At 42.9% G+C, this 24,038-nt stretch overlaps 1 protein-coding gene across 2 annotated transcripts in view; it reads left to right on the plus strand.

Moving 5' to 3' along the window:
- Window positions 1-937: 937 nt before the first annotated feature.
- LOC111977356 (ras guanyl-releasing protein 3-like) overlaps window positions 938-24,038 on the plus strand; it is a 32,728-nt gene continuing 9,627 nt past the window's right edge. Inside the window, exons 1-15 of one of the 2 annotated variants that reach the window (XM_024006740.2) lie at window positions 938-1,042; window positions 2,468-2,570; window positions 6,180-6,242; window positions 7,165-7,296; window positions 7,393-7,540; window positions 7,928-8,101; window positions 11,610-11,726; window positions 12,720-12,995; window positions 13,192-13,272; window positions 13,414-13,527; window positions 13,897-14,012; window positions 15,956-16,103; window positions 20,623-20,659; window positions 20,784-20,933; window positions 21,027-21,783. In XM_024006740.2, the coding sequence (XP_023862508.1) occupies window positions 973-1,042; window positions 2,468-2,570; window positions 6,180-6,242; window positions 7,165-7,296; window positions 7,393-7,540; window positions 7,928-8,101; window positions 11,610-11,726; window positions 12,720-12,995; window positions 13,192-13,272; window positions 13,414-13,527; window positions 13,897-14,012; window positions 15,956-16,103; window positions 20,623-20,659; window positions 20,784-20,933; window positions 21,027-21,439 (2,142 nt within the window). In that variant the 5' untranslated portion in view covers window positions 938-972 and the 3' untranslated portion in view covers window positions 21,440-21,783. Of the gene's footprint in view, window positions 1,043-2,467; window positions 2,571-6,179; window positions 6,243-7,164; window positions 7,297-7,392; window positions 7,541-7,927; window positions 8,102-11,609; window positions 11,727-12,719; window positions 12,996-13,191; window positions 13,273-13,413; window positions 13,528-13,896; window positions 14,013-15,955; window positions 16,104-20,622; window positions 20,660-20,783; window positions 20,934-21,026; window positions 21,784-24,038 lie in introns of those variants that run through there. The other variant, XM_070448466.1, reaches the window with a different exon arrangement.

A 24,038-nucleotide genomic window follows, 5' to 3' on the forward strand; every position in this document is an offset into this window, starting at 1 on the left:
TATATCACGGTGGTGTTGAACCAATGGTTTATAGAACAAACAACGCAATTATCACAATATAGGTTGTAATATGGCTTTTTTTATTGGCTTGGCTTCCTCAGTGATTTTACCCACGCACCGTCTACTGCAACCAATCCAATCAGCCACGGTTTCCATACACCAACCAAACCTTACGATACGCCACCTCTAATGTCATCACTACAGACAACTCGCTCTGCTATATCAACCTTTATTGTTGTGTTGTAAAATCTAATCTGGGAATCTAAAACCCTAGAATAACATTTTAAAATGACCTTTTCTGTATTTTCTTAACTTTGTGTTGGCATCAGTGGCGATACTATACGAACTGACAATCAGAGAAACCACAGTATCCAGATTACATAAACCAGTCCCAACCAGGCCATGGTAGTCTTGTCTGGCTCACTGGGCCTGAAGAGTATTACGGCAATTTGTATGGAATCATGAGCTGTTTTGGTGGAATCACGCACTGAGCACATCAGAAAGTCATAAAACATTGATGGCTGCTATGGGAGTTCTCAGAAGACGGTCCAACTCCTGCAGATGTGGAGGAGAGGAGTATGATGCTGGAGGAATGCACTGAACTGTCTTTTTTCACTAGCCACTGTAGTCTATTGAAAAACCTAGTATAGCATCCATGTATGTAGTGGTCATATGCAATGTACATGGAAATACACCTGGTGAATTCACTGTGTACGTGTTCACAATTAGAACAGCAATTATGATTGTGTGCTGATGAATAAACGACATCCACACCCATGTCTGCATGTGTTTACAATAATCTTAGGAAGGGATGTAAGCAATCTTTGTTTAGCCTGGCTGTGTCTCCTCTTCTCACAGAGAGCTCCTGAGCAGGCTTTGACCCCTGACCTCCAGGTGTGGAGGTGTACCATGTGTTCTCCCGCTCGGGGGGCGTGAACCCATCTCTGCTGTGAGGAGTCGTCCTGTGGGACCATGGGAACATCGACGCTGGGGAAGGCAGCCCCCCTCAACATGCTACTGGATTCCTGCATCCAGGCTTTTGGTGAGTGACCAATCGAATCATGTTACATTTTATTTGTCACATACACATGTTTAGCAGATGTTATCGTGGGTGTAGCAGAATGCTTGTGTTTCTATCTCCAACAGTGCAGTAATATCTAATAATTCACAACAATACACACAACCTAAAAGTAAAATAATGGAATTAAGGAACATATCAAATCAAAATCAAATCAAATGTATTTATATAGCCCTTCTTACATCAGCTGATATCTCAAAGTTCTGTACAGAAACCCAGCCTAAAACCCCAAACAGCAAGCAATACAGGTGTAGAATATTAGGATGAGCAATGTCGGAGTGGCATAGACTAAAATACAGTAGAATAGAATACAGTATATACATATGAGATGAGTAAAGCAAAAAATATGTAAACATTATTAAAGTTAATAGTGTTCCATTATTAAAGTGGCTAGCGACTTCAGGTCTATATATATATACAGTATGGCAGCAGCCTCTAAGGTGCAGGGTTACGTAACCGGGTGGTAACCGCCTAGTGATGGCTATTTAACAGCCTGATGGCCTTGAGATAGAAGCTGTTTTTCAGTCTCTCGTTCCCAGCTTTGATGCACCTGTACTGACCTCGCCTTCTGGATGAGAGCGGGGTGAACAGGCAGTGGCTCGGGTGTTTGTTGTCCTTGATTATCTTTTTGACCTTCCTGTGACATCGGGTGCTGTAGGTGTGCTGGAGAGCAGGTAGTTTTCCCCGGTGATGCTTTGGGCGGACCGCACCACCCTCTGGAGAGCCCTGCGGTTGCGGGCGGTGCAGTTGCCTGGTATGGCACAGAAACACAGTGGGGAAGCTATCTCAGTGGTGTGTGATGTGATCCATACAGTATACACTGAGTGTACAAAACATTAGGAATGTCTTTCTAATATTGAGTTGCACCCCCTTTTGCCCTCAGAACAGCCACAATTAGACTGGGCATGGACTCTACAAAGTGTCGAAAGCGTTCAACAGGGTTGCTGGCCCATGTTGACTCCAATGCTACCCACAGTTGTGTCAAGTTGGCTGGATGTCCTTTGGGTAGTGGACCATTCTTGATACACACGGGAAACTGTTGAGCGTGTAAAACCTAGCAGGGTTGCAGCTCTTGATACACTCAAACCGGTGTGCCTGGCATCTACTACCATACCCCATTCAAAGGCACTTCAATCTTTTGCCTTGCCCTTTCACCCTCTGAATTGCACTTCAATCCATGTCTCAAATGTCTCAAGGCTTCAAAATCCATCTTTAATCGGTCTCCTCCACTTCAGCTACACAGGTGACATCAATAAGGGATCATAGCGTTCACCTGCATTCACCTGGTCAGTCTATGTCATGGAAAGAGACGGTGTTTATAATGTTTTGTACACTCATTGTAGGTGTGTTCTCATTGTTCCTTTTCTGTGGTGTGATCCCTCTCCACAGATGACAATGGGGAGTTGCAGTCCAACCAGCTCCCTCGCACCCTGCTGCTGATGCACCGCTGGTATGTCACGTCCACAGAGCTGGCCGGGAAGCTGCTCGTGATATATCCTTCCATGTGGATTCTCACCAGACCAACACAGAACAGTTGTCATACGCCATTTAAAGCCTTTCTGGTTGTGTTTAGATATGGCAGAGTATATACTGTAATATGGGCGCTATGGAATGCTGTGTTCCCTGACTGTGCCAAATGTATTTTCTGGGTGGACACTGACTAACCCTGACTGACTTTCCCTGAGTATACAAAATATCTAGTTTATTTTGAGGGATAGTATATCAGTCAACTGTTTGTGTCATTTCTAGCACAGCTCTGGGTTAAGGCAGATTGTCCTATCAAAACTACTGGAAGAATAAAAGGTGTTAAGTGCAAATGCATTTGAGAGCAACGTTCGAGATAGAGAACCGCTTCAAAAGGAAGAGCAACCTGGATCGAATCGATAGCTATTAGCGTTCCATTCCTCTTTATGATTTTTACCTAGTATGCCTTGACTGTGCATTTGAATCTGATTCAGTTAGCAGGGTCCTGGACAGTGTTTTCCTGGACACTCCATACCTCTAAGTGTTACGCCCTGACCATAGAGAGCTTTTTATTCTCTATGTTGGTTAGGTCGGGGTGTGACTAGGGTGGGTCATGTCAGGACCCGGTGAGAGAAACAGTCACTAATAGTCGGCAGAACCCAGAAGATGAGGCAGACTCAGCAGTACTAGAGATGGTGGTTTAATAAAAGGACAAGATCTTCAGGCAAAGAATATAAATCCACCACGTCCAAAAATAAAGCCAAGAGGCACAAAATGGATATCCTCCAAAATACAAAGAAACTCCACAAAGTGGCAAAAACAGCAGGGAAAAACAAACCTCAAAAGACTACTCAAAAATACACAAGCACTAAACCAGAGAACCTCTGGAAAATCCAATAAGAGAAATATATGTTCACAACAAGGCTGGGGCTGGGTGCTAACATACAAACACTGAGCAAAGAACTGAGGAACACACAGGGTTTAAATACTAACAAGGGAACGACACACAGGTGCAAACAATAATTAGAGCAAGGAAAAAACAAAAGGTACAAAAAAGGTGCAATGGGGACATCTAGTGACCAAAACCTGAACAGTCCTGGCCAAAACCTGACAGGTCATCTAGGTAATTATATTTCTATGTTGGCCTGGTATGGTTCCCAATCAGAGGCAGCTGTTAATTGTTGTCTCTGATTGGGGATCATATTTAGGCAGCCATTTCCCCTTTGTGCTTTGTGGGATCTTGACTATGTATAGTTGCCTGTGAGCACTATTGTAGCGTTTCGTTTTGTTCGTTTATTGTTTTGTTTTGCTTTGAGGTTCACATAGCAATAAAGATGTGGAACCCAGATCACGCTGCGCTTTGGTCCAGTTATTATGACGATCGTGACACTAAGTGGTTTGATATCTTTGCTTCTGGAAAGACACCCTGAGATATTACAATGCCTGGCGTCAGGCCTCTCCACTGACGAACCCCGTCTTTTCCCTGCTGCTGGTTGGAGTAATGGCTGTGGTGCTCCTGATGGAAGTTTCCCCTATTTGCAGATCTATAATCAGATTAGCGGTTACCCTACCTCTAATCCTAACCTTACCGTAAGGAAAGTGCTACAAATATCTAACCTGGGACCAGTTTGCAGAAAATCTTACCTTCTCCATGCGGTATGAAGCTGCCTCAGAGTAGAGCCAGAGCAGAGAGCCTCTTTTATGTGACAGAATACAAAGGCACTATTCTGCCCTTTCTCTCACTTTTTGCTTTTGCATTAACCCAACAAAATATACAGTACTTATCGTTGTCCTTCAGCTGTTGCTGAGATGTATTTTTTAGCTCTTACACCTAATGTATATCTCATTGAATCGCCTCCACGTTTGTGAGTTAGCCCGTGAGACTATCTTTCAGTGTTCTGGAGAGAAGGCGAGACCAATTGATTGTGTGTGTTTTCCACAGTCATGTATACATCCAATAAGCATCCATCCTGACCCTCCATGCTGGGAGAGTTTCATAGTACCACAAAGAAGGCAGGGGTTAGTCTTCTCTGCTGCATGGTTGTGACTATATCCTGGGCAGAGAAATAGCTGGGTTCCTTTTGGAAGTGATAGTAGGCAGGCTACGCTCCAACCTGGCTCCCTGCCCAAGGCCTCTCCAAAGCTACTTCTAAGATCTACAGGTAACTGCCAAAATAAAGGAAACACCAACATGAAGTGTCTTAATAGGGCGTTGGGCCACCACAAGCCAGAACAGCTTGAATGCGCCTTGGAATAGACTCTACAAGTGTCTGGAACTCGAGGCATGCGACACAATTCTTCCACTATAAAAATCCTTAATTTGGTGTTTTGTTGGTGGTGGAAAACGCTGTCTCAAGCGCCGCTCCAGAATCTCCCATAAGTGTTCAATTGGGATGAGATCTGGTGACTGAGGCACGCACACACACACAACCACACACACCACACACAAACACACACACACACACACACACACACACACACACACACACACACACACACACACACACACACACACTCTTGTACAGCTAACCATTTGGGGACACACAATTCAGTCCCATTCAAAAATCCTATTTTCCCTAACCCCTAACCCTAAACCTAACCCTAAACCGTACGTAAGAGTACTCTAACCCTAACCTTAACCCAAAAACCTAACCCTAGCTCCTAACCCTAAAAATAACCCTAGCTCCTAACCCTAACCCTAAAACTAACCCTAGCTCCTAACCCTAAAAATAACCCTAGCTCCTAACCCTAAAACTAACCCTAGCTCCTAACCCTAACCCTAAAACTAACCATAGCTCCTAACCCTAACCCTAACCCTAGATCCTAACCCTAAAACTAACCTTAGCTCCTAACCCTAAAAATAACCCTAGCTCCTAACCCTAACCCTAACGTAATGCTAACCCTAACACTAATTCTAACCTTAACCCTAAACGCCCTTGAAATACCATTTGACCTCGTGGGGCCTAACAAGATGTCCCCAGTTGTCCCCACAATAGTTATAGTTAAATACGTCAACCAACAGAAAATAGTTAAATACGTCAACCCACACACACACACACCTTTAAATCCCTTATGCTCCTTTTGAGACCCCTCTTTCAAAGTCACTGACATCTCTAGCCATGGTTAGAGTTGCAAAATTCCGGGCATTTTCTGTTATACATGACCCTAAGCATGATGGGATGTTAATTGCTTAATTAACTCAGGAACCACACCTGTGTGGAAGGACCTGCTTTCAATATACTTTGGTATCCCTCATTTCTCAAGTGTTTCCTTTATTGTGGCAGTTACCTGTATATTTCAACAGTTCAAGGAGGAAAAACATTGGCAAGTGACAATTATTTAGAGAATGCACACATGCGTTGGTGGAGAGGTCCATCACATGGCCAGACCTTTCATTGTTTTTATATTTCCACACACTGGGCATTTCTCTTTGAACACTTCAGTTATTCTTCATTAGAGGAGACATTTTGTCCAACTGATAAATGTACAGCTGCTTCTCATGAAAGATGCTGTTTTATTGTTGTATTTTTTGGGGGGGGGGGGGTGTTGCTGGAGTTGTGGAATGTGTGTCCATTTTGTAATAGGGCTTTGGACACCGTCTCTGAAAAGTGCTAAACTGTCCTTGACACAACCCCACATACCGTGACTGCCAGGGAGATGAGTGCCAAAGAACGAGACTGAAGATCTGCTATTTAATGAGGTAAAGAAAACACTACTACATACCAATGAGTTTCTGCGCTCTTTAGTATTGAAGATGTTTTGTATTGCTAGGCTGAAAATGCCATGAGGGTTGTGGGCTCCTCTCTCGGGGCTCTGTGACTGACTGGCTGGTGCAATGAGGGATGAGAGGATGCCATTAAAATTGACAGCCAGTGGCTGTCCTCATGAGACGTGGATCATGGAGATACTGTTTGGGGCGAAAGCGTTCAGTGAATTAGGAGTCTTGTGATCTATTATTTACCCCAAAAACGTCCTCAGGCAATCTTTAACAGAGTACACAGACACTCATTTTCACTGGTAACCCCTTTAAAGCAATTATCTACCACCGTCTGCCAATCCATTAAAAAATGTGTCCTATTATAGTGTGTGCAACCTTTATATGAAATGAAATACTAAATAAATCATCTGAATTTAATGTTAACTACTGTAACGAGGGGCCATACTAAAGTCCATGTTATATTTTGCATTTAATTTGTATCTGAAGGGGGAATACCACAATGGCCATTCCCTTGTTAATGGTTCTCTGTATTCATTTGTTATTTCCACATTAGGGAAACATGATTTGTTGGGTTGATAAAATCTAGGCCACGTTTATGACTATGGTTGCTGGACTTGCCCATCTCACCACTCCCCTTTAGCCACATCACACTACAAATCACTGAGCAAGGAGCCCCCGGCAGTCCTTGTGCAGGGTCAGTACCCTCAACTCTACCTTTTCCTTCTGAGACTATGGTATCATTGTGAATCATTCATATTCTATTGGCACTGCTGCTTGGGGCTACACACTATGATGTTCAGCCAGACTGCCCAGCCATAATGTCCACATGCAAACAGTAAACATATTGCGTAACTGCAACATATTAGTGCTAAATCAGCCATCCGTGTGTGTGTGTGTGTGTCAGGTACTGGATTACGGTGTTTCCTGCAGAGTTTAACCTGGACATGGGCCTTATCCGCCTCACTGAGGAGTTCAGAGACGTGGCGGCTCAGCTGGGCTGTGAGGAACACTACAAACTCATTGACATCTCCACCATGTGAGGAACTACCCAAGGATGGGCACGCACGTGCACACGCACACGCAGTCAGTAAAGAGTTTCCAGTTTCAACAGAATGTGTGTGTTTCTTTCTAGCCCGTCGTATGACTGGATGAGAAAGCTGACCCAGAGGAAGAAGCAGGCCAAGAAGGGCAAAGCCTCACTCCTCTTTGACCACCTAGAGCCCATGGAGCTGGCGGAACACCTCACGTTCCTGGAGTACAAGTCCATCAGGAGGATATCAGTGAGTGTCCCTGGTGGAAAAAGACTTGTGCCCTTTCATCCCTATCTAACCCCTGTGTGTGACATTCCTCAAGAGTCTTTCCAAGAGTGCTTTTTCCACAGAACTCTTTTTTCCCCTTTTAGTTCTGTTACTAACTACAGAACAAAGCTTTGGCTGTCAACTAACTTCATCCCCAGGATAATTGCGCACCACCACAGAATATGTTCTTAGATACGTTTGCTCTACATTTCAGTTTGTTTTATTTGCTGGGCAGTTCACTTGTAAATTCACCAGCGATTGAGGGCCCACTGTATACGGTATATGCCAATGACGTCTGTGTTATTAACTCAGCAGTACTGTACATGTTACGTACACTAACTCTCTCTTTCTCCAACCCCCCAAACCCAGTTCACAGACTACCAAAGCTATGTGATGCACGGATGTCTGGTGGATAACCCAACACTGGAGCGCTCCATCGCCCTGTTCAACGGAGTGTCCCAGTGGGTTCAGCTCATGGTGCTCAGTAAGCTGACACCCCAACACCGTGCTGAGGTCATCACCAAATACATCAATGTGGCCCAGGTAAGAAGAGAGATGGTATCTCTCTCTCTCAATTCAAGTCAAAGGCTTTATTGGCATGGGAAAGAAATGTTAACATTGCCAAAGCAAGTGAAGTAGATAATAAACAAAAGTGAAATAAACAGTAACAATGAACAGTAAACATTACACTCACAGAAGTTCCAAAAGAATAAAGACATTTCTAATGTCATATTATGTCTATATGCCATGTTGTAACGATTTGCAAATAGTTCTCTCTCTGTCTCTCTCGCTCTGACAGCTGGGGAGGTGCTGTTTCACGCTTCTTCATTCATTCCACTTATATCCTATATTCCATAACTCCTCACAATTTAGAGTGTAAAACCCGCCCACTTTGACACAAGCAATTGTAAAGGAGGTGAGGGCAATTTATTGAGGCATAAATTCTCATTAACTGTACAGCACTAGCCTGTGGGCTAATGAGAATTTAAGGCACTGCATCACAGTTGCTAGCTGTGCCACTAGAGATCCTAGTTCGAGTCCAGGCTTTGTCGCAGCCGGCCGCGACCGGGAGACCCATGGGGCGGCGCACAATTGGCCTAGCGTCGTCCGGGTTAGGGGAGGGTTTGGCCGGCAGGGATGTCCTTGTCCCATCGCGCTCTAGTGACTTCTGTGGCGAGCCGGGCGCAGTGCATGCTGACATGGTTGCCAGGTGTATTGTGTTTCCTCTGACACATTGGTGCGGCATGCTTCCGGGTTAAGCGGGCATTATGTCAAGAAGCAGTGCGGCTTGGTTGGATCATGTTTCGGGGGACACATGTGTCTCGACCTTCGCCTCTTCCGAGTCCGTACGGTGCAGTGATGAGACAAGACTGTAACTACCAATTGGATACCACGAAAATTGGAAAGACAAAGGGTTAATATATATATTTTTTATATATAAACTGTACGGCACTGTAACACTTGAAATGAATAGGGGTTTCTTTCACCAACTTTTTGTGCAGAACATCTCTCATTATAAGTATGTGAACATCTCGAATGAGAAAGAGGAAGGGAAAGGGACTCATGTACCATATATTAATCAGACAGTTTTCTGAGCCAGACTTGCATTAAATCATCTGTCTCAATGGAGCTGGAACATTGTCAATTAGATCATAACACCCTTCGGTCATTAAAATCTACTGCTGCCCACACATACTTTCTTTTCTCTTATAGAAAGGCCTTCTCTTATATGCTTTCCTCGTGTATTTTTTATTTGATTTTGTTTGACAATTTAAAATACATAACAATGTTACACCCGGCAACAGATACATATACAAAAACTCTTAAAACGACATGGCACAATGTCGGTGGCACTGCCTCTGGTGGCGTAAAAATGTGAGTCACTTACACGGAACCCAAACCAGCTAAGCACGTGCACCATCGGGCATAAATTTATTTTGTAGCTAGCTTGCACTTGCTAGCTAATGTGTCCTATTTAGCTAGCTTGCTGTTGCTAGCTAATTTGTCCTGGGATATAAACATTAAGTTGTTATTTTACCTGAAATGCACGAGGTCCTCTACTCCGACAATTAATCCATGTATAAAACGGTCAACCGAATCGTTTCTAGTTATCTCTCCTCCTTCCAGGCTTTTTCTTCTTTGAACTTATATGGTGAACTTTCATAGTATTGCCACGACGACCGACATCACAGTTCGTCTTTCAATCACCCACGTGGGTATAACCAATGAGGAGATGGCACATGGGTATCTGCTTCTATAAACCAATGAGGAGATGGGAGAGGCAGGACTTGCGGCGCAATCTGCGTCACAAATAGAACTGACTTCTATTTTAGCCCCTGGCAACGCAGACGCTCATTGACGCACTCGAGCAGTGTGGGTGCAATAATTGAATAATATAGATTTCTAAATTGATTTTGCAACGCTTGCGCATGCCAGCGGTGTAGTCAGGGTATTACTGAAGTAAAATAGCTTTTAAGATGCATGGGGACTATGCCATACAGGATGTTGTGGATCAATCTCAATTTCAGATGAATGACCCTTTTATCAACCATTATCCACTAGAGTTCTCTGAGTTGAGAAAGGCCAACATGAGAATGAGGGCTAAGATTCAGTGTTACCCTTCTTATCAACAATTGAAGTCTAGTCCTATAGCTTGAAATTGTATTTCTTAATGCTGTTTAGCAGGTTGCATATCACAATGTATCTCAACATTAATCCACGGGAGCTTTCACAAAAATCATTACATAGGTGACCTTGAACTCGAACTCGAACTCACATAGTATTTTCAAAAGTTATGGTGACACATTGTCGTTGAATTACTTTTGATCCATCCCCTTGCTCTTTTTGCGATAAACCAAACCGATCAGTGCAGGCGGAATCCTCGCGCTATCTGACGTAAGACAATGTAAGCACACGGCATCCCTCCAGCAAAAACACTTCATCACTATTAATGTGATTCTCCATGTCAAATTGCTGTGTGCATGGGGGGGGTGGAAATGATTGTCTGTATTTCTTAACAGACATTAAGCATCATGCATGCTATTAGGCCTCTCAATCTCATCAGAGACCGGTGGCTTCTCCCTACCATTATCATCTACCAGGATTTAGATAAAGGAATTATTCAGAAGACTAATGACAAGCACTCATGCTCATGTCTGCCTCCATTGTTTATGCAGGTCATCTGTCAGCTACAATGAAATGGCCTACCCTTTAAATGCAGAAGCGTGGCCATTTAACTCAAGAGGGCTCTTTAGTTTTTTTGTAAAGCTTCTCGCATTTTTTAAATAAGATGTTCAAGCACTTTCCCCTCATGCAATTGATTCCATAAGCACAGTGTAAAGAGATCAATTTATGTTGGTTTATGTTATTTTAGGTACAGTTTTTTTATTAAGGTTATTTTAGGTGGCCTCACAAGTGGTGCAGCAGTCTAAGGCACTGCATCGCAGTGCTTGAGGCGTCACTACAGACCCGGGTGTGTTCCCAGGCTGTGTCACAACCGGCCGTGACCGGGAGTCCCATAGGGCGGCGCACAATTGGCCCAGCATCGTCCGAGTTAGGGAAGGGTTTGGCTGGGGGGACTTCACTTGGCTCATCGTGCTCAAGCGACTCCTTGTGGTGGGCCGGGTGCCTGCAAGCTGACTCCGGTCATCAGTAGGACGGTGTTTCCTCCGACACATTGGTGTGGCTGGGTTAAGTGGGCGGGTTTTAAGAAGCGCGGTTTGGCGGGTCATGTTTCGGAGGACGTATGACTCGACCTTCACCTCTCCCGAGCCCGTTGGGAAGTTCCAGCGATGAGACAAGGTCGTAATTGGATTGCAATTGGATACCACAAAATTAGGGGAGAAAAAGGGGGTAAAAAAATATATATATTTTAGGTTTGTTTGTTGTTAATTGTAATTTTTTCTTGCACTGTTTTCTCTTCCTCGTCATCTCTATTTCTCTCTATCACTCTATTTATCTCTCTCACTCTATTTCTCTCTATCTCTCTATTTATCTCTCTCACTCTACCTCCAATCTCTTCCACTTTGTTCCATGCCACTCTGTCCTTCAGAAACTCCTCCAACTGCAGAACTTTAATACGCTGATGGCCGTGGTTGGAGGTCTGAGCCACAGCTCAATCTCTCGTCTGAAGGAGACCCACTCTCATCTGGCACCCGAGGTCAACAAGGTCAGCACGTACGCCTGCCTGTGCTCTGTCACAGCCTCACTAATATCATCTGATCGGGTTCTACACTTGAATTGACTTTAGATCATGGTCATAATCATTTAGCATCTGCTAAGGAACAATGCAGGTCAATTCATCAACTGCCATGTAGTGATGGTTTCAGAAAGCACACCACGCAGAATTGGTATCGTCTTCATTTCCTGCCATTTGATGTTACATTCAGTGTTGGGGAGTTGTGAACCACATGTAATTTTATTACATTTAGCAGAACCTTGGTTGTAGTTGAACTAAATTAAAATCCTGGTAGTGTTTTCAGTAGTTCATAACTTTTTTGCCATGTGGTGTAGAAAATTATTGGAACTCCATCCCATTTTTTTAAAGGGAAGCTTTAATGTAGCTGTCACGTTCCTGACCTATTTTTATGTTATTTTGATTATGTTTGGTTGGTCAGGGCGTGAGTTGGGGTGGGCATTGTATGTTGTGTGTGTTTTGGTTAGTCTATGGGTGTTGTATGTGTATGGGATAGAGTTTGTTAGGTTGTCTAGTTATGTCTATGGCTGCCTAGATTGGGTCTCAATCAGAGACAGCTGTCATTCATTTGTCTCTGATTGGGAGCCATATTTAAGGTAGCCATAGGCAGTAGGCTTTTGTGGGTAGTTGTCTTGTTTAACGTTTGTTGCGTGTCTGGGCACTTGCGTTATTTAGCTTCACGATCAGTTGTTTTGTTTGTTTGTAATAGTGTTTTCGTTTCATGTTCATGTTCGTTTAATTAAAAGAAGATGGCTTATTTTCCTCATGCTGCGTTTTGGTCCGTCTCTCCTCCACACGATCGTGACAGTAGCTTAACTTCTTCCAGTGTGAAGTAATTGGTAGCTTGGTGAACTATATTTTCATAGTAGATTTCCCCGGCACTGGTCACTCTCACTGTAGCATTCCGGTGCTGTATCTAATATCGATCCTGTCCACTACTTCCTGCCGTCCTACCCCTCCAATCAGATCTGGAATGAGATGACGGAGCTGGTCTCCTCCAATGGGAACTACTGTGCTTACCGCAAGGCCTTCACAGACTCCGAAGGCTTCAAGGTCCCCATCCTGGGAGTCCACCTGAAGGACCTGATCGCCGTGCACGTGGTCTTCCCCGACTGGGTGAACGACAACAAGGTGAACATCGTAAAGATGCAGCAGCTCTACCTCACCTTCAACGAGCTGGTGTCCCTTCAGAGTTCTGCAGCCCAGGTGGAACCCAACATGGACCTCATCTACCTGCTCACTGTGAGTGTCCTGGCCTAAAAGGTCCCCCGTCAACAGGAAATGGACTTGTTAATCGTTCTGTCACATTTGTTCATTTCAGTGGGTCTCAAACCACATTTTGTAGGATCATACAGAAGAGTAACATGATCATAAATGGCTTTGTTATTGCAGAAACACTAAGTCTATTTTCATGTTTAATCTTAAGTGAATTCCCCAGCTCTCTCTAGACCTTTACTACACTGAATATGAGATATATGAGCTATCCTTGCTAAGGGAACCACGGAACCCAAAGTCTTTGGTAAGTCTCCATTTTGGGGTCTATAGGCTGCATTGTTGGATCTATGGTTATTATAAATATCAACTGAAATGTATAAAGTATAGAAATAATATTGGATTCCTGAGTGCTCCTATCTTCACTCCATCTTTTCCCACTCCACAGCCTACTTCTCCAACAACCCTCAACAAGCCAATGGGCCCTCTGGACTGGGCATCAGGTGTGACAACCAAACCTGACCCCAATGTGGTGAACAAGCACATCAGGAAGGTGGTGGATGTAAGTTGCTTTCATTACAGTAACACTGATCTGCATACATAAAGGCACCTGAATAAAGTCCAGGAGGACATAGCTTAGCTGTGGTCTGAACTGAAACTCTTATTGACTGATGAAATTACATTGTAGTAGAAAACTAAGTTAAAAAAAAAACAACAACACTTAAACATGTTATTATCTATAAGATGAGTTACCCATTCAGAAATATCTCACACATCACTTCAAGAATCAGTCTGTCTATTTCTGTCACAATACCAAAAATTTCAGTAGGTATATGAACCATTTCCACAACAACTACTAAACTATGAATCACACAATTGCTGGTGCTTGTAAATCAGTTGAAGTCCTTTGTTTTTGTCTTATTCTGGGAAGTCTGTATTCAGGAACTACGACCATGACCATGATGGCTACATCTCTCAGGAGGACTTTGAGAGTATTGCTGCCAACTTTCCTTTCTTGGACTCTTTCTGTGTGTTGGACAAGGACCAGTGAGTGACCCTGTCTACCATTGAAATAGGAAAGCTTCAGAAGTGTCACAGCTAAGTCACCTCATCCTCCTCTTCTATCTCCCTCTTTCTGTCACCAACAAACACTCTCTCACATCGCCTCTTTCTCACTCATACACACACAGGCACCGAACACGCACACCCAACCCACACAAGCACGCGCACCCACCCACACACTCAAGTTCCACACATGCAGCCACATTTTGACATTTCCACACTTAACCCATCTCCTCATACATCTCACCTTGTTTGCCTTTCACATATGCACCCCATATCTCTCTCCATCTCTCTTATACACAAACACAGTAATCTGATTCTTGTGCCTAATATTTGCCTTTAAAGCAGTTACAAGCATCCAAGATGCAATGAGACCTCAAATGTGGGTGTGCTATAAGCCCTGTGATTTCACAGCAAGATAACTGGCCATCATCACTCATTTTTCACCACACAAACCTACAGTATGAATGAGGTCATTGGTATTGGCAATCCTCCTATCGTAAATCTGCAGGAAAACACTCTGAAGTCACAACAGAGTTACGTCTGCTTTTAGCCCTGCCCTGCCTTGACTAGGAGTGGTGCTTTGTCACCATGGCTTGAGAAGGGGGGAGGTGAAGGTTATGGCAGCCCATGAAGGACACGCAGCGCCACACACAGTGCTCTGCCCTCGTGTCCTGGGTGGTTCATCTGTTCACTGGAACGCCTCAAATCACATTTCAGATCGCCTGAGCAGCTCCATGACTCAGGAAATAGGTCTGGGAGGCTAAGCTCCTTAGGAGGGAGACTGAAGACATGCAGGGGCTGGAGCTGCCACAAACCACCTGGGTGTCTGATCTAGAGCATTTTTGTAGGTCTCTCCATGTCTGGATAAGACAGAAATAAGGGTTGGGATTTACTGTAATGTTTGCAGAACAATAGCTGTCATTCTCTCCATCTTATTATTCTCTTTATATTCTTTGTCCTTCTCCCCCCCCNAAGTCTGTATTCAGGAACTACGACCATGACCATGATGGCTACATCTCTCAGGAGGACTTTGAGAGTATTGCTGCCAACTTTCCTTTCTTGGACTCCTTCTGTGTGTTGGACAAGGACCAGTGAGTGACCCTGTCTACCATTGAAATATGACGGGTTCAGAGGTGTCGCAACTAAGCCACCTCATCCTCCTCTTCGATTTCCCTCTTTCTGTCACCAACAAACACCCTCTCCCTATTTCTCACTCACTCACACATGCGCACGCACATACGCACGCACATTCCACACATGCCTTTAAAGCAGCTACGAGCATCCAAGATGCAATAAGACTGCGATTGTGGGTAGTCTAAACATTTCACAGCGAGATACAGTAACTGGCCATCAACAACCGTGTTTCACCACACCAAGCTACAGTGAAAATGAGGTCATTGGTAATGTCAAACATCCTCTCGTAAATCTGCAGGAAAACCCTGTGAAGTCACAACAGAGTCATATCTGCTTTTAGCCTTGCCCTGTCTTGACTGGGAGTGGTGCTTTGTCGCCATGGTTTGAGGAGGGGGGAGGTGAAGGTTATGGCAGCCCGTGAAGGACACACAGTGCCACACACAGTGCTCTGCCCTCGCGTCCTGGGCGGTTCATCTGTTCACTGGAACGCTTCAAATCACATTTAGGCTCGCCTGAGCAGCTCCATGACTCAGAAAATAGGTCTGGGAGGCTGAGCTCCTTAGGAGGGAGACTGGAGATATGTAGGGGCTGGAGTTGTCACAAACCACCTGGGTGTCTAATTTAGAGCACTGTTGTAGATCTCTTCCTGTCTGGATAAAACAGAAATAAGGGATGGGAGTTACTGTAATGTTTGCATAACAGGAGCTGTCATTCTCTCCATCTGATCATTCTCTTATCTGTATTTATTTTTCTCTCTGTCTATGTCTCTCTTTCTCGCTCCTCTTCTACAGGGATGGTCTGATTAGTAAGGATGAGATGATGGCTTACTTCCTGAGGGCCAACCCCTTGCTCCAGTGTAAAATGGGCCCTGGTTTTATCCACAACTTTACGGAGATGACGTATCTGAAGCCTACCTTCTGCGAGCACTGTGCTGGATTTGTATGTATACTGTGCACCTTGTGAGAAACATGAACTGTTTATGCTCAGAGACACAGTGCAGTTTTGGTTGGTGAAAAGTATAGGCTTTCTGGTAGTTTCTGTCAGACACTCTGTGCTATATATTGCCGTCAACTTAGTGCAAGCCCTCAGCCAGCTACCAAACGATACAGTGCTGAGAGAAGATGTCCATCTTTATTCCTTGAAGTCGATACCCCATGGCTCTTTATGACCTTCTGAGACAGAGATTATTCACAGTGTATAGAGGGGTTTCAAAATACAGAGATGCAATGTGTTGACATGAGTGCAGGCTACATTGTTTAAAAGTTTATATGAAACACTGACTAGTGTTGGCGGAACAATAATGCAATTTACATGTTGATGTCAACACTCACATAGTCAACCATGAAAGCATGCACGTCTTACATGAGAGAAGAGTTCTTGTTGCGTGTCAAAATATGTACACAAATTATGTTCCCTCTAGCGTTCTATTTGTGTTGATTTAGGCATCACTTAGTGAAAATAAATGAGAAGTTCTATAGATAATTCCTCCTATTCTTAAACGAGCATGCTCACAGGTACACAAATAAAACACACATACGAGATTACAGGAAGGGTGTTATGAGACATTGTATCCTGTTTAGTTTTCTCCATCACTTTGGTGCTATTTTCACAAGTGTGGTACATTTTCAAAACTCTTCGTAAACTCCAAACTGTTAACACTTGCAATACAGCAAGTCTTATATTCAAAATCTTTTTATTGCGCATTCATTTTGTTTGGAGACATCTTTCATCACACAACCAAAATAAGTTTACTGTGAAATACCATGAGAACATTGATTGACTCACCAGAACACAACATAATGAGATCTTTTCAATATAGTTGTTTTAACAATTTAATTCAATAGCAAAAAAATGCAAGATACAGGTTTCAAAATTGCCCTTTGAATGTAATATACTACAGTACGCTAAAGTACAGTACATTACACTGTTTTCACATTAGGCAATAAACTTACACTACCTATCAAATTTGACCCATCAAAAATGTTAAATCACATTTCCATCGTTTCTATCCCATGTGCAATCAAATGTGTGATAATTGAAGACAGCTTTCATAATCATTGTTGCAAAAATATATTGTTCAGATATAACTAGAGCATAGGTGTACTGTAGTCTGCATCAAGCCGGTCTTGTGCATTTGGCTATAGGTTCTCATTGACATTGCAGTAAATGCCCTCCATTGTTCACGGACCTGTGGAAAAACATTTTGGCATGGTGAATCCAAGCCTTGTATACGTCTGGATTGATGTCATTGCACACCTCATCCATGGCCTGGACGAGGGTGGCATGCTCATGGGGATGGCGGTCATACACCTTCCACTTGTATTGTAATCTTGTACTTTATTTTACATTATTGTATTGTAGTGGTCCTGTGTGGCTCAGTTAGTAAAAGCATGGCACAAACAACTGCAGAGTAGTGGCATACAACTGCAGAGTAAATGGCATACATCACAGTAGTACTGTAAATGTATTGGCCAATGCAGTTTTAGGAAAGCAGTGTGAAACCCCACCATCAAAAATACCTGTAATGAACACGATGGAAGACACAGAGCTGGTTTCAAGCGCAGGGCACAGCAGGTGTTTATTTGTAAAGGACCACAGGGGCAGGCAGAAGGTCAAACACAGGGGTACAAAAAGGCAACAGTACAGGCAGGGAAATGGCTAGTAACTACGTCCAGGAAATCAGGCAATAGGTTGATAACAGGAAACCCGATAGGTGTCTTTAGTGAGGCAGGAAAAAACCATCATACAACTATCATAACACAGGAGGATTAAATTACTGGACAAACCAGCACTCAAATAGAAGTGTGTCACAAAAAAAAACAATACCTCACAATGATGTGGTGCAAAGAACTGAACTAAATAGTGTGTGTAATGACATACAGGTGTGTGAACAGGTGATCAGAATTCAGGTGATTGGGATCTGGAGAGTGAGCTGTGTTCAGGGGATCTATGTGTTTGAGAGTGTGAGCTGGAAGCAGACGTTACAATACCCTAGCAACTTCATTTTGGATACAAGTTTACTGTATATAGGATGCATTACATACAGTACATCTCTGTTTGGGTCAATATCATATTTTGTAAAACTTACTGTGAAGTCATAATAGTATATTACAGTATATATCAAACTTTATATGTATGTTTATACTTTACTAACATACATTTTCACTATGTAGTTCTCAATCTATAGTAGATAAACCAGTAGGTTTAACAAATGGTTAAGTGATTATCAATTAAAAGCATTCGGATTAAGTAATAGTAAAATGGGTTTAACAAATTAGAAGAAAATCATATCAAAGGTAATGTGAGTATTGCATTGTGAAAGCCAATTACTTTAGATGAATCACTGATTAAGTTTGGTGAAAAAGTGACTGTGATTCTGTCTGTTATACTTAGTCAATTGAAAATGTGCTTAGAGTTTTGAAACAACTTCTTTTTTAATGGTCTGTTTTGAATTTTGGTCACATTTTACTTGGAAAGTCCGGATTTCCCATCTGTATAGTGGCTTGCGAAAGTATTCACCCCCCTTGGCATTTTTCCTATTTTGTTGCCTTACAACCTGGAATTAAAATTGATTTTTTGGGGGGGGGTTGTATCATTTGATTTACACCACAACCTACCACTTTGAAGATGTTAAATATTTTTTATTGTGAAACAAACAAGAAATAAGACAAAAAACTGAACTTGAGCGTGCATAAGTATTCACCCCCCCAAAGTCAATACTTTGTAGAGCCATCTTTTGCAGCAATTACAGCTGCAAGTCTTTTGGGGTATGTCTCTATAAGCTTGGCACATCTAGCCACTGGATTTTTGCCCATTCTTCAAGTTCAAGGGTTCAATTGGATTGAGGTCTGGGCTTTGACTAGGCCATTCCAAGACATTTAAATGTCCCCCTTAAACCACTCAAGTGTTTCTTTAGCAATATGTTTAGGGTCATTGTCCTGCTGGAAGGTGAATCTCCATCCCAGTCTCAAATCTCTGGAAGACTGGAACAGGTTTCCATCAAGAATTTCCCTGTATTTAATGCCATCCATCATTCCTTCAATTCTGACCAGTTTCCCAGTCCCTGCTGATGAAAAACATCCCCAAGGCATGATGCTGCCACCACCATGCTCCACTGTGGGGATGGTATTCTCTGGGTGATGAGAGGTGTTGGGTTTGCGCCAGACATAGCGTTTTCCTTGATGGCCAAAAAGCTACATTTTTGTCTCATCTGACCAGAGTACCTTCTTCCATATGTTTGGGGAGTCTCCCACATGCCTTTTGGCGAACACCAAAAGTGTTTGCTTATTTTTTTCTTTAAGCAATGGCTTTTTTTCTAGCCACTCTTCTGTAAAGCCCAGCTCTGTGGAGTGTACGGCTTAAAGTGGTCCTATGGACAGATACTCCAATCTCCGCTTTGGAGCTTTGCAGCTCCTTCAGGGTTATCTTTGGTCTCTTTGTTGCCTCTCTGATTAATGCCCTCCTTGCCTGGTCCATGGGTTTTGGTGGGCGGCCCTCTCTTGGCAGGTTTGTTGTGGTGCCATATTCTTTCCATTTTTTAATAATGGATTTAATGGTGCTCTGCGGGATGTTCAAAGTTTCAGATATTTTTTTAAAACCCAACCCTGATCTGTACTTCTCCACAACTTTGTCCCTGACCTGTTTGGAGAGCTCCTTGGTCTTCCTGGTGCCGCTTGCTTGGTGGTCCCCCTTGCTTAGTGGTGTTGCCGACTCTGGGGCCTTTCAGAACATAACATGTGTGTATATATACTCAGATCATGTGCCACTTAGATTGCACACAGGTGGATTTTATTTAACTAATTATGTGACTTCTGAATGTAATTGGTTGCACCAGATCTTATTTAGGGGCTTCATAGCAAAGGGGGTGAATACATATGCACGCATCACTTTTCCGGTTTTAATTTTTTCAATTTTTTTGAAACAAGTAATTTTTTCCATTTCACTTCACCAATTTGGACTATTTTGTGTATGTCCATTACATGAAATCCAAATAAAAATTAATTTAAATTGCAGGTTGTAATGCAACAAAATAGGAAAAACGCCAAGGGGGATGAATACTTTGCAAGGCACTGTAGATGCTCTACAGATGCCCATACTATCTGTTAATAGGTAACTGCAGGCTATGGTTTCGGTTAGGTTTAGAATAATGGTTAAGGTTAGAGTTAGGGTTACTAGATAGTTGAAATGTTATTGACAGTCTGTAGAGAATCTACAGCTGGACTATCCAAATAAAGTGTTACTGAATTTTGTGCTAAGAGTTGTGAAAGTATACTATATATTTGTGCAAATTGCACCAAAGCGATTGTAAAAAAAAAAAAACGGTATTACACAATGGTTTACACTGACACTTCTGACCATATTTGCAGCATGAATATGCTTCCACATTACAAATCCTAACATTCCTTTGTATTTTTCCACCTCCCTCCAATTCCTGCCCCTCTGGACATGTTGCTCTTAGCTCTGGGGAATAATCAAACAGGGATACAAGTGCAAAGGTAGGCTCTATGGACTGTAATGTTCAGATGTGTATAGAACTACATATTTAAGACATTTGGGATTTTTCAATGCATGCACTGTGAGGGCTTTGGCCTGACGGTACTGTTTTGTGTTCTGTTTCAGATTGCGGCGTGAACTGCCATAAGCAGTGCAGGGAGCTGTTGGTACTGGCCTGTAGGAAGCTGCCGCGTTCCACCTCTTTGCAAAGTGTCTCCCCTAGAGGCCTGACCCACAGCTCTCTACCCAGCAGCCCCACCATGCCCACCTTCAAGGGTACAGCAGCACTACAGTGATACACCAACAGCGTTTCAACTAACATGGTCTTGGTCAGTATATTTCATTCCTGTCATACTGTCCTCCATGCAGATGAGGACGAGATGTTTGAGTTCCCCTCGGTGACACCTGGAGGTTCTGACCTGGAGCATAAGTCCATCACCCTGATGACGGGCTCAGCCCAGCGGATCTCTGTGGGTTTACAGCGGGCCACCACCAGCCAGGCCACGCAGACGGAGCACCTGTGGCCAGAGCACACCTGGGGGTCTGGGGATGGGGGCTCCCACACCTTCCCCAAGATGAAGTATCGACCACACCGGCAGGCCTCCAAGAGCAAAGGCTTTGCCCGCTGGGAGAACGAGGCCCAGGAGGAGCCCAGGGGTCGGCGGGAATCCCAGGAGCAGACGGACAGACCTGCAGAGGTGGTGCAGAACGGGATAATACCACACAGAGAAAAGGTAATTGCTGCTGAGGTGTGTGTGTATGTGTGTGTGTTGAGTGTGTAGATGGATCAGGGGATCTCTGTATATTGGTCTGTGTGTTGGAAAGTGTGAGTACTTGTGCGTGTGTGTGTTGGAAAGTGTGAGTACTTGTGTGTGTGTGTGTGTGTGTGTGTGTGTGTGTGTGTATTGTTTTGTGTCTTTAGTGAAGGTTAAGGTTATTTTAATTATCTGTGACACAACATATGTCACATTGAGTCTCCCATTATCACTCATTCTCCCCCAAGTGGTTATTATCCACATTCTGTTTGTTCATGTTGATCCTCTCTCATGGATGTTTGAAGACTGTCTTTTTCTTTCTAATAAAAGCCCAATTACAGCCTTACAGTTATTATTGTGTTATACATGTTTTCTTATCAAGCCCCAAATGGATAACCTGGCCGGGTCAGATTCAGGGATGCAGAATAATACAGTGAGTGATGAATCTATTTGACCTATGGCCTCACAACCTCATAATATTTTGTTATTAAAGCCTCATTTATTTCCCTCCCCTTGGAAACAAGGGATTCAGTTACAGGGCACAGAGGGGCATTTTCTCTTTCATTCATTGGGAGTATCTAGATCAGGGATCATCAACTAAATTCAGCCATGGGCCAATTTTTTATTAAACGGATGGTCGGGGGGGCGGATCATAATAAAACAAATAATTTGTAGACTGCAAATTGACCGCAAGAAGCCTAAACAGATATAATATTTGACTAAAACATAATCATTTCAATCCTTGATTACATTTGGGGACATTGCCCTGCGTAGGGTGCTGTCTTTCGGGTGGGATGTTAAAACGGGTGTCCTGACTCTGTGGTCATTCAAAAACCCATGGCACTTTATTGTATGAGTAGGGGTGTTCCAGTGTTGTAGTGGTGAAACAGTGACATACACTCTGAATGACCTATAAATTATAAATCCCATATTGGTCTTTCACAGTCAAGCCAACCCTAGCTGTACTGTGCAGTAGGCCTATAGTAGGCCTACTATTGAAACTGAGTCCGAAGTTCACAGGTTTCAGATTTTCCCACATTTTTCAGGTTTTCGTTCTCAAAGTCACACTTTTTTAAACAGAAAAACATCAAAATGATATGTTCTAAGCCCATAACAATGGTTAATCCACATTAGGAGACCACTTTTGAGTTCTGAGAAAATCTAAGACATTTAGATTTTTGAGAGTAATTACCCTTTAATTCAAGTGTGCAGGCACCTAGCACTATTGTTTGATTAGCAGTGTAGCACACGAGATGGAGTTAGCAAAATAAATGGCCACTGGATTAATGCAAATAATCATCATGATATCATTCTGACAACTAGGCATGGGCTACTTTGTAGCTAGTTAACATTTTAATAGTGGTTTTTGGGAAAGCCTTTCCATCTACCAGAAGACGGTTTGGCCTATCGTTTTACTTCATATTATGAGGCATGTCTTACCTTGCTTCAAAGTATCCTGTAGCCAAAATCCCACCATAGAAATGTGGAGGCAATCTTTCTTACGGATATTTCGATCTCTGTCCATGAAACAGCGTGCATGTGGGGTGCGTATTTTAGAAATGTGTTTTCCGCAAATTGCATTTTGGAACATTCGAGCATAGGCCTACTACCGTGTGTACATTGCTGCACCTAAAACGTGAAGAAATAATCGTTTTTATCAACATTTTAAACTAAACATTCTGATCTGTTCTATCAGCCCTATTTATTGATACGGCGCATACCTCCACTACACTACTGTGATACGCATCGTGGGGATTAAGAAGTGAGTATATGCAATGCCCACTGAAAAATAAGTGGGTATACTCCACTAGACCACTGGGGTGTTCACCCTGGTTTCATGGCTAAATTCCCAACCTAGCTACATTCCATCATGGCCACCTAATCATCCCCTTCATTGCAAATTGGCATATATCACCTCTCCACTTGATACCTGAGGTGGGATTAGCGTTCTGCCACAAAAATGGTTGCCGTGCATCACTGAGATGGGTGCTACACATTGATGGTGGATGAGGTGAGTTTCCCCCTACGATGTAAAGCACTTTGAGTACCTCAGTTCGTAGAAAAGCGCTACATAGGCCTAAATCCAATCAATTATTATGTATTATTATTTGTTTAAGATCACATATGTCTCTCTATTATGCCTGGAATATTTGGGCACAAATTTCCAAAATTTAAAATCTCTTGAAGCTGATTTCCTCTTGTTTTAAAGTCTTTTATGTTTAAGGGGGACATTTATGTTTTTTTAAAGATGGTGGCTTGTGTCAAAAAGTTGATTTTCATCAGTTTACAGAGGTTAAATAAAGACCTGATATTTTGCCTCAAAAGCAGGGCGTTGAATATTTTATCGAGACAAATCATGCTGTTATAACCTGAGGCACTAATGGTATTATTAGGTAATCTACTTTAAGAATATTTGGATATACATGAAAGGATGGAAGGTGACTTGCGAACATGGCTGGCTCCTCTATTTTTAGACATTCAATCAAACATATTTGAAAGTGGTTTCCATCCTAAGAGCTTCAACAAAACTCACTACCAAATATTGCTTTATCCCATTATGAGATACTGTATTTAGTATTTATTATGATCCCCATTAGCTGCTGACAAGGCAGCAGCTACTCTACCT

The sequence above is a fragment of the Salvelinus sp. IW2-2015 genome, linkage group LG18 (assembly GCF_002910315.2).
Source record: "Salvelinus sp. IW2-2015 linkage group LG18, ASM291031v2, whole genome shotgun sequence".
Lineage (NCBI taxonomy): Eukaryota > Metazoa > Chordata > Actinopteri > Salmoniformes > Salmonidae > Salvelinus > Salvelinus sp. IW2-2015.